The sequence below is a fragment of the Furipterus horrens genome, unplaced genomic scaffold (assembly GCF_987537825.1).
Source record: "Furipterus horrens unplaced genomic scaffold, mFurHor1.1.pri manual_scaffold_2, whole genome shotgun sequence".
NCBI classification, from domain to species: domain Eukaryota; kingdom Metazoa; phylum Chordata; class Mammalia; order Chiroptera; family Furipteridae; genus Furipterus; species Furipterus horrens.
In genome coordinates, this window is record NW_028327172.1 from 10,091,110 (window position 1) to 10,101,961 (window position 10,852).

General features: G+C 51.6%; 1 protein-coding gene across 1 annotated transcript; it reads left to right on the plus strand.

Moving 5' to 3' along the window:
• Positions 1-442: 442 nt before the first annotated feature.
• LOC150017790 (proteoglycan 3-like) lies at positions 443-5,952 on the plus strand. The gene is made up of 6 exons (XM_090267523.1): positions 443-504; positions 874-1,008; positions 1,451-1,764; positions 3,969-4,100; positions 4,906-5,017; positions 5,768-5,952. The coding sequence occupies exons 2-6, from the start codon at positions 948-950 to the stop codon at positions 5,824-5,826; spliced, it is 678 nt and encodes a 225-aa protein (XP_090123649.1). The 5' UTR covers positions 443-504; positions 874-947; the 3' UTR covers positions 5,827-5,952.
• The last annotated feature ends 4,900 nt before the right edge of the window (positions 5,953-10,852 follow it).

Genomic DNA, 10,852 nt, shown 5'->3' on the forward strand with positions numbered 1-10,852 from the left:
CATTCATCAGGCATGCTCAGGGGAATGAGGTGAGGATTCTGGATGGAATGCATATGAAGTCTCTGGTCTAGACAAGCCCTTGGGGGGTGGGGCTCCACTTCGCCTCCTCCCTGCTCCCCTTGGGGTCCCCCAGCACCCTACGATCCTCCACTTTATTTGCTGGGATGTTGACCAGAGGTGGGCTGCTCCCGGGGTGAAGGCTCGGGCACTTTAGGGGTGCCAATAGTGAGTATGTCTGGGAAGTAGACATCTGGGGTCTTCACGCCTGGGTGTTTGGACACCCACATGTGTCAGTGGGCACCAGGAGGCAGCTCCCTGCAGTCCCAGTAGATGACAGCAGGTGAGAAGATTGAGCAAATGTCTTATCATCAGCTCCACTGCCCAGCACCCCGCCTGGGGCAATCCTTCTGTTCTCTTCCCACTTCCCCAAAAGCCCGGTATAAAGGTTGCCTTGGGTGCCCAGCAGCCAGAGACACTGAGTGTGAAGGCTCAGACACTTGCAAGGTGAGTGGGTCCCGGCTTCCCAGGGAGGGGGGTGGCCCACAGCTCGGGAGACAGCAGAAGCCTGGATGGCCAACACCTAGGAGCACTGTCCTTAGGACTGTGATGGCCACTGTCCTTCCCCTCCTTCCCCCGTGTGAGTGGAGTTGGCTCTGACCCCGAGAAGACCTGCTCCTGCAGGGGCGAGGGTCTGGGCTACGTGCTGTCCCAGGGGTCAGTGATGCAGCTCTCAGGTAAAAGGGACGTTTGTACTTGAGCTGACACCCCCATGTCCTTTTCCTGGTTTTCCAGGTTAAGGGGGAGAAGGATGCTCTCTAGTTTGCTCTTTAGTCATCTAATGAAACAAATAATGGCATCTCTGTTATGTGACAGGGGCTGTGCAGACACACGGGATATCCCCAAGGAGAGAAAGTGCTACTGTGTCCCTGTCACAGGATTGAGTGGATATGAGGCACCCCCTGCTCCTGCCCCTTCTCCTGCTGGGGACCGTTGCTGCTTTTTCTCTGGGTAAGTCCTTCCCCTCCCTTCTCACGCAGATTTGTCTCATTTCCTCTTTCCTGCGCCTTTTCGGCTTTCTTGGCACCATGTGGGCAACAGCTTTCCTTCTTCAGCTGATCCAGCTCTTCTCTGGTAAGATTCCTCCTGGACTCAGAGCTGTGACCTTAACATTTTGTCAGGATCCTTCACAAACGAAAAACCACTCACCTGTGAAGACGAAGGGCTTCTCAGAGGTGCTTCTTCCCACCCCCGAGATACACACACGTGTCAGCCAGCATCGGGTTCTCACCCACTTGTGTGAGTTCTCACCGCCCCCAGCACTGAGGAGAGCCTTCCAGTCTTGGCTCCAGACAGCAGCCCTAGGAAGGCCCACGTGGGGCTGTGCAGAGCTGTCCATGGTCCTGGAAAAAGGGAGCATCCCAGCTGATGGCAGGTTACCTCTTCTTCCCAGAGAATGATGTCCCCCATCTGGACAGCCAAGAAACGCAGGCAGACCTGAGCCAGAATCTGGAATGTTCAGGGGATCAGGAGGGAGAGTCGGCCCTGACTGAGAGGGAGATTCAGTCAGAAGGAGAGCAGGTGGAGGCTTCCAGCTATCAAGATGACTTTGAGGACGAGAAGGCCATGGAGTTGGACCCAAGTGCCCTAGACAACAACTTGGAGTGCCCTAGGGCAGAGGACACAACTGAAATAGTGGGCAGTCCTGGGTGCAAGACCTGCCGCTTTGTGTTGGTGCGGACTCCCCGAAGATTTAAAAAGGCTCAGGTAAGTGGCAGAGAGGCTACTGGGGAGGGAGGACCAGGAGGAGGAGAAGAGAGTGGATTCAACCTTTTGTTCTCTAGTCATTCAGACTAGTGGTTCTCAAAGCTTAGGTACATCAGACTTTCCTAGAGATTTTGTTGAAAGATAGATTTTTGGGGCCCAAGAGTTTGCATTGATAACGGTGCCAGGTGATGATGATATTGTTGGTCTGGAGACAGCACTTCAAGAATTACTGATTTGGAGAAAAGGCTTTGGTATTAGATATACCTGTGTTAAACCTTGGCTCTGCCTGTCATTGGCTGTGTCACCTGGGCAAGTCACTTTATCTTTCAGAGCTTCAATAGTTTCTTTTTTTAAATTATATTTTTTCGATTATGCTATTACAGTTGTTCTGATGTTTCCCCCTTTGCCCGCCTCCACCCAGCACCCCCCACTCCCTCAAGCAATGCCCACACCATTGTTCATGTCCATGGGTCATGCGTATAAGCTCTTTGGCTACTACATTTCCTAAACTGTACTTTACACCCCCATGGCTATTCTGGAACTACCTATTTGTGCTTCTTAATCCCCTCACCTCTTCACCCATCCCACACCTCCCTCCCATCTGGCAACCATTAAAATGCTCTCCCTATCCATGATTCTTAGTTTGTTTTTTAGATTCAATTATTGATGGATTTATATTTATTGCCATTTTATTGTTCATAGTTTTGATCTTCTTTTTCTTAAATAAGTCCCCTTAACATTTCATGTAATAATGATTTGGTGATGATGAACTTCTTTATTTTTTTCTTGTCTGGGAAGCTCTTTATCTGTCCTTTGGTTCTAAATGATATCTTTGCTAGGTAGAGCAATCTTGGCTGTAGGTCCCTGCCTTTCATGACTTTGAATATTTCTTGCCAATACCTTCTAGCTCACAAAATTTCTTTTGTGAAATCAGCTGACAATCTTATGGGAACTCCCCTATAAGTAACTAACTGCTTTTCTCTTGCTGCTTTTAAGATTCCCTCTTTATCTTTCACCTTTGGCATTTTAATTACGATGTGTCTTGGAGTGGGCCTCTTTGCATCCATCTTGTTTGGGACTCTCTGTGTTTCCTGGACTTTCATGTCTATTTCCCTCACCAAATTAGGGAAGTTTTCTTTTATTATTCTTTCAAATAGATTTCTAATTTCTTGTTCTTTCTCTTCTCCTTCTGGCACCCCTATGAGGTAAATGTTGGACTGCTTGAAAATGTCCCAGAGGCTGTTAATACTATTCTTATTCTTTTGGATTCTTTTTCCTGCTTGTTGTTCTGATTGGTTGTTTCCTGCTTCCTTATGTTCCAAATCATTGATTTGATTCTCAGCTTCATCCACTCTACTGTTGTTTCCTTGTAAATTGTTCTTTATTTCATTTAGTGCATCCTTTGTTCTGAATGGATCTTTTAAATGCTGTTTAGGTCCTCACTAATTTCCTTAAGCATCCTTATAACTAGCATTTTGAACTCTGCATCTGATAGGTTGCTTATCTCCATTTTGCTTAGTTCTTTTTCTGGAGTTCTGAGCTGTTCTTTCATTTGGGCCATGTTTCTTTGTTTCCTCATTTTGACAACCTCCCTGGGTTTGTTTCCATGTATTAAGTAGAGCTGTGTGTTGGCCCAATGTAGTAGGTGTCCTGTAGGGTCCAGTGACACAGCCTCCCCTGTCACCAAAGCTGGGTACACAAGGTGTGACTTTCCTGTGGGCTGAGTACACTTTCCTCTTATAGTTGAGCCTCAATTGCTGTTGGTAGGTCAATGCAAGGGATTTACCCAGGCCAGGCAGATGCAAGGACTGACTGTGACCACTGACCATCAACCTCTGTCCTCCGTGGAGGATCAGCTGTGCAGGGGCAGGGTGGTGGCACTCAGAGCTTTAGTATTTTCACTTGTACAGTACCAACCTCTTGGCATTGTGGTGAGAATTAAATGAGATAACACATGGGAAGCATTTGGAATAGTCCCTGTGTCAATGTAAACTCCCAATAGATGGTGGCTATGATTATTCTGAGTATTATTATTATTTCCTGCAAGAAGTTCCTGTTGACAGATAAAGGAGCAAGAGATGGGATTAGGTGAGGGCCGTAGATCCTTAATTTCTGACCAGACAAGGGATGCAGAATTCTCTCCTGGAGACCCAGGGACTTGAGAAAAACTGAATTCTCTACCCCTCTTCTTCTTCCTTCTGCAGAATACTTGCAGGAGGTGCTACAGAGGCAGCCTTATCTCCATCCACAACTTCAACTCCAACTACCGTATCCAGGCCTTGACCAGTGGACTCAACCAAGGCCAGGTCTGGATTGGAGGCACCACCAGGGGCTGGGTAAGTGAGAGGCCAACTCCCAGGTACAGAAAGGTCTCTCTGATTGCCTCAGGGAAGCACCTGCCTGCCATCAGGCCTCATTCCAGCAGTTGAGGTGACCTTGGTGTGGGAGATGGCTTGCGCTGGCTCACGAAAATGATGATTGTGCGCACCTCTTCTCCACTCCATGTTCAGTGACTTCATGCTTGTAGTGTGAAATCTGCCATAGGCAGGTGTATTTACTCGGAGGAAATTGGCAATTGTTACAAACCAGGCTCCCTCCCACCCTCTGCCTTCTCATCTTCCCCCAGAGCTGATTGTTAAACATGTACCATCATGCTGCTGGAGTAAGGAGACAAGTTCCATGCCCAGCTTGGTCACTTATAGGCTGAATGGCTTCCTCATGTCTAAAATGGAGCCCTTCTTCTGTCCAAGTGGCACTGGGATAGTGAGTAAATGAATACATGCCATTATATTTGGTACTCAGGAGCGGTCCATGGACCAAGCAGCATTAGCATCTTCTGGTAGTTTGTTAGAAATGCACTACCTCAGGTCCCATCTGAGACTCCTGAATCAGAATCTGCATGTTACAAAGATCCGCAGGAGACTGGTATTCACAGGAAAGCCCGAGAGACCTGCTCGGTGCAATGGCTGGGAGTGACGCTGTTCCCTGCCTGCACACCCTCAGGGTGGGCCTCTAGGATATCTGGCTCTGAGCTGGGTGAGCAGCATCCAGAAAGGGATACTCCGTGGACATTTTCTGGAACCTCCAAATCTGTGTGTCTTCCTGGACTTCTGCCTCTGACCCAGCCTATCTCTCCTCTAGTCTCTCTGCAAGAGGTTTCACTGGACTGATGGGAGCAGATGGAATTTTGCAAACTGGGCCAGCGGGCAGCCTAGCTTTGGGGTTGGCCGCTGCGTGACTCTGTGCACCAGAGGTGAGGGGGACTGGGCACCAGGGCGAAGGGGAGGGACGGCAAGGTTGACTCTGGCATACTGTCCCTTTGAGCTGCCTGAACACAGCTACACACCTTCCCAAACCTGCAGCCCCCACTCCCCCACCGCCACCACCCAATTGCGAACCAATGTCCTGTCTCTGAGGAGGGCTGAGATGTGGGATGAGGGGTTGTCTTGTGTGTGGGGGAACTCTCCATCCTCACAGACAAAGCTGGGCTCAGAGCCTGGGGGCTCCTTTCCTTCCTCTGAGTGATGGGACAGATGAGGGTGGCAGGTGCGAGTAAAGGTGTGGCTGAAGGACAAAGGAGAGATGTGGGAGTCAGGCGTGGCTGACAAAATGCGCCAGCTTCGACTGCGTGTTTGCCAGACGGGGGGGAGCTCAGTCCAGGGCTAAGGCCGTATATGCTGGGTAAGGCGGCCACGATTCCCACGGCCGCTCTGCACCTGTCGCTGAGTCTCAGGTTCCTCATCTGTGACGGGGGTGGGGTGGGGGGGCGGATGGTGACAGTCCCTCCCTCTTGGAGTCACTGTGAGGATTCACCAGGAGTCCATACGCGCACTTAGCACAGTGCCTTCCTGGGGTGGAAGCCCAACGCCCGGAGCTCGTGGGGATGCGCGGCAAACGTGTCCTGATGCGTGGTGGCAGGCAAGAAAGACAAAGGAGGACAGAAGCGGGCACGGGCCACACTCGGACGGCCGCTGACATCTCTGTGCTCTCTCTCTACCGCCAGGGGGTCGATGGCGACGAGCGCCATGCGGCAGGTGCCTGCCCTTCGTCTGCTCCACCTAAGCCGGCGGCATGGAGATCCCGCCTCGGGGCCTCCTCACAGCGCCTCTCCTGGCTGCCCCGACCCACCGTGCGCCCTGGGCCCGACCTGCAACCTCTCTTGCTCATAAAGCCAGACTTCCCACCGCATTTCCTGACTCTTGTCTCTTCTTTGCGCCTTTGGTGAACTCCCCTGGAAGCCCTGGCCCCTGCGCGGTGGGGCTTTGATGGAAGTGAAAGATGGCAGAGCGCCCCGGGGGTGGGGTGGGGGGAGTGGGCGGATGGGGTGGGAGTGCTGAGGTGTTTGGCTGCAGCGCCACCTGGGGGCAGAGCCCGGACTAAGCGGCTCTCCCGGGGCCCTCCTGGCTGGGGGAGTCCACCCCTCCTTCGCCCCACTCTGGGGAAAGTTCTCATTGGGTAGGAGGTGGGGAACTGGCCCTCTTGCTTTGTTTGATTCAGTATGGGGTTCGGAGTGGGGTGGCTTTCTAAAATGAGGGTGATGTCACTGATTCGAGAATTGGAAAGCTGTTAAAAAAACAAAATTCAGCTGAGCGCATTTCAAGATGAAATTGGCTTTATTCAACCATTCTTGAATCAGGCAGCGTTCCATCCAGCAGATAGAAAGGAACTCTGAGGAGCTGTACAAAATGGAAGGCTTTTATAGGCAGAAGGGAGCAGAAGGAAGGTTCTAGAAAAGAACGGATTGTTTCAGGTGAGGTCACCTTCCTTTGGAAGGGGTCTATCTCACTGGTTCTGACCATGTAATTCCAGATTGATTGGCTAAAGGTAACATTCCTGGGAGAGGCCGAGACTGCAAGTAGGTTAGGTAGTAAGTCTTGGTTTGGGTAGGCTTAGCACAAGTGACTCCCGTGATTGATTTCTCTTTTCCTTCCTCCCTCCCTCCCTCCCTCCCTTCCTTCCTTCCTTCTCTCTCACCCAAGGACATGCTTATTGATTTTAGAGAAGGGAAGGGAGGGAGAGAGAGAGAAACATTGATGAGAGAGAAAGAGAGAGACATATCGATCGGATTGCCCTTCGTATGTGCCCAGGTCGGGGGACCAGACCTACAACCCTGACAGGGAATCGAACCAGCAACCTTTTGGTCAATGGGACGATGCTCCAACCGAGCCACACTTGCCAGGGCCTGTTATTTCTTTTTCTTCTCTTCTTTTCTTTTCTTTTTAAACAGTAGTGAGATCCCACCTGTGGTAGCCTCATGGGAGGGAAGAGAGAATAGCCTTGTCTAGCCCTGTGTCTTTTTGGCCTGATATTGGCCCTTCCTTCCCATTCTCTCAGCCACCTGTGGGTGAGTTCAAATGCCCCAACTTCTTCTGACATATGCTCCCTATTCCCAGGAGGGTGGCTCTTCCATCCCAATCCTTTTCCCTCTCCTTAATCCCCAGTCAACCTCTCCGGAAGGGCCACAGTCTCAGGAGGGAGCTACCTCCCACCAGCAAGGCCTTGGGGCCAAAGTCAGGACATCTGGTAATAATGTGGGTCCCACCTCAGTTCTGTAGCCCCATGCCTCTGCTTCTGTCCCTCCTCCCACTTTCTCAGACCCTGGGGACTTTGAGAGAGAAAACTGTTGCTGCTTTTTGTTCCAGGTGGGGTGCTGGGGTCTGGGGTCTGGAGTGGATGAAGCAGGAAGCTTGACCTGAGACTGGGTCTTCAGAGGGCAGAGGGCCCTGCGGTGTAGTTCTACATGGGGAACAGGGAAAATGTACAAGTGTTTCTGTGGGTGTGCACGTGCGTGTGTGTATATGTATCTTGGTGTGTACGCAAGTCATCTTTCTATACATGTGTATATCTGTGTCTATGGGGATCTTTATTTGTAAGTGTGCACAGTCTGTGTGTCAGTGTGTATTTGTGTGTTGAATGTGTGTACACGTTATACATCTCTGAGTGTTTATGGATAGGCCTGTATGTCTGTGTACATCTGTGAACGTGCTGTCTGTGCAGCTTTGCACCCTTGCACACCTGAATCTCTGTGCTCTGCACCTGTGTCTTTGGTCAGCATATTTGGGAGCATGTATACATGCCAGTGTGTGCCTCAGCACACCTGTGTACAGGCCTCCATCTGTGTGTACATGTGTGTGTATCTGTAGAGGCATCTGATGGGATGTGGAGGTTCGGGAACAAAAAGAACAAAAAGGAACAAAGGACAGATGTGCTTTGCTTCTGAAGGTGCTGGAGATGAGGGAACAGGGCAAGACTGGAGCACCCCAGGGTAAGTGGGTGGTGGAGCATGAGCAGGCCTCCCGCAACAGGTCAATGGGCCTTGGCGTTGCCATGAGCCTCACCAATGCTGGGCCCCAGGGGCTGCCTCTGGGCAGAGCCCTGTCCTTGGTAGAGGGGTCCGTCCATCTGCCTTGGACAGACATTGGGTCAGGAAGCTGCTAATCACAGCATGTCAGTCTCCCCAATGGCATGGAAGGGGAGCTGCCTGGCGGAGTCAGCCCCCGCCCCCAGTTCCCTGTATTGTGCACTGTCACAGCTAATTCTTTTTTTATTTTCTTCACTGTGTGGTTGCCTCTCACTCATGCCCCCAACCGGGGACCTGATGTGCAACCTAGTCATGTGCCCTGACTGGGAATCGAACCAGCGACACTTGGTTCACAGGTTGATGCTCAATCCACTGAGCCACAGCAGCCAGGCTTGTCACAGCTAATTTTTGATGCTCTGCTTCTAAAACAGCAGCAGAGCTTGGCTGTGGGGGGGGGCGGGAAGGATACGCAGTAAGGGAAGCCCTGCATAGGTGGCTCTGCAACTGGCATTTCAGTTGAGCGGTAAGCCCCCTTTTATCAGCCTGCACTTACCTGCTTGATGGAAAATGGGCTCTGGCCAATCCCAGTAGTCTGGCATCCTGCCAGCCAAGACCAGAGGTAGAGAGAGGGAGTGGAAAACGGGGTGGCTCAGACCCCTCCAATCTGAAGCTTGCTTGAGGGAAGCCAGGGTAGATGTCTCTCAAATATCTAGTACTGTTGTTATTGGACCTCACCTTCAACCATTATATATTCATTCCTTTGGATGTTTAAGCCCTTTCAGCGTTGAATAGCCCTTGATTAAAAAGCAAATACTCTTAGGAGAGGAAGCTCTTGAGTGTGTTATTTATTAATACCTCTGGGAGGTGGATTGGTAATTTGCCGAGAACAAGGTTTTGTGAGGAGCACAGAAGGCAGGGATATGTGGAACTGTCAATGGGCATGGGGTGGGGTGGGGCGTGGGTTGTGGAGAAGAAAAGTCACTAAAAAGGAGCTGATGAGGCAGGGAGTGCTCTATGCTCACCATTTTCTAGGCACGGGCACACAGGGAGACTAGATTTCCTGGTATTCCTAATAGCAAAGCTGGACTCTGCACCATGCTATTGAGTCTGGCCAGTGTCACCTGGTTGAAAATGATGCAAGCCACTTCCAGGCCTGGCCTTTAAATGCTCCGTTACGATCCAGCCATCTCACTTTCCTTGCCACAGTGACCTGGGAGTCTGTGTGGCTTCATGGCACAGCTACCAGATCGATGAGGCTACCTGACTTACTCTGTCATATTGAACCTTGAGATTTTGCAGTTTACTTGTTACTGCGGCAAAACCTGGTTTAGCCTAACTTAGCAAAAAGAAGGTGCTAACAGATTTCCTATTTCCCAGGCAGATGTAGCACAGAGGTCATAAAGCTCTGGGTTCAAGTCCCAGTTCCACCATTTGTTTCTTAACCTTACTAAGTTTCTTCTCCTGTAAAATGAAGGTTGGATCAGACAAAGCCTGTAACATATCTAGCCCATGGCTTGCCCATGGCAAGTTCTCAATAAATGTTAGTTTTTATGCTGGGTAATTGAAGAAGCAACGCAGTGTTAGGAATGGGCATGGATTCCATGTATTGTAGTTTCTTTTTCTACTGAATAGGATTAGTAACAGACCATAGCAGGCTCTCCAGGGTTGGTGTGTGATTGTGTTGGTGGGTGTGCTGTGGACACCAAGAGGCAGCAGAGACGAGTTAGCTATAGCTGTTCCTGCTGACGTGACCCAAAGCCCAGCACACAGAAGCGGTGACCTGGTTTAGCTGTGGGGAGGACGACGTCAGGCTCACACTCAGGAGCTCACACACTTGTGGGCAGCTCATGAGCCACTGAGGTGCCTGTAGGTGGTCCACCCCAGCCTGGAGGCAAGGGAGGGGCTCGGAGAGAGGGTCCCTCCAGGACACAGCTGCCTGAACCTCCTGCTCAGGGAACAAACAGCCCTGGGCCCCCAGCCTCAGCCCGGCCTCCTGAGAGCTGGGTGCACAGGGGATGCCTATGGGTCTCTGGGGTGGGGAACACGGGGCCGCCTTCCCTGACGGCTCTGCTGGCCTCCTCTCCAGACACTGCCTGACTCCCAAGGCTGCCCCTAGGGAGGTGTTGTCCCACCATCTTGAGGATGGGGCTGGGGATAAGGCAGAGTTGGGGGAAGGGGGAATGGGCCTCGTGTGGGGGAATCTTACCCTTCTCCCTGCTGAGGTGGGGGGGTCACTGGGTGGGGCCTTTGCAAGTGCCCGCAGCTCGATCCTCCCAAACTACTTGCAAAGCTGCCTGCACCCCATTTCCCTGCACCTTCTGAGGAGGGGCCAGCCCTCCACCCACCGTTCAGCTTTTTTCTGCTGGGACCTCATGGTCATGCCCACCCTCCAGCCTTTCCAGAGATACAGTCCCCAGGAAGCCAGTGGAACATACTTCAGGGCTCCTCGCTTCCGTGAGTCCCTTCTTACACCTAATTTTGTATGGTTTTTAAAGATGCCCCAAGTTGTCTATGCTTCAGGTTTCAGAGAACCTAGCTCTGCCGGAGGGAAGGGGGGCGTGGAGGCAGGGGAGGACCTGATGCCCCCCACAGCCCTTCCAGGTCCCTGTCCTGTCCTCTCCCCTGAGCCCCAGGTCACAGACCATGAGAGTCATCGACAGTCAGACAAGATGGTTTCTAAGACCCTTCAGTTTCTAACGTTAGAAGACTGACCGCTGTAGTAGGACCCTGTGTGGACAGGCCTGGCTGACCAGCTGCTCACAGGCAACGGGGCTCCCTGGGGCGTTT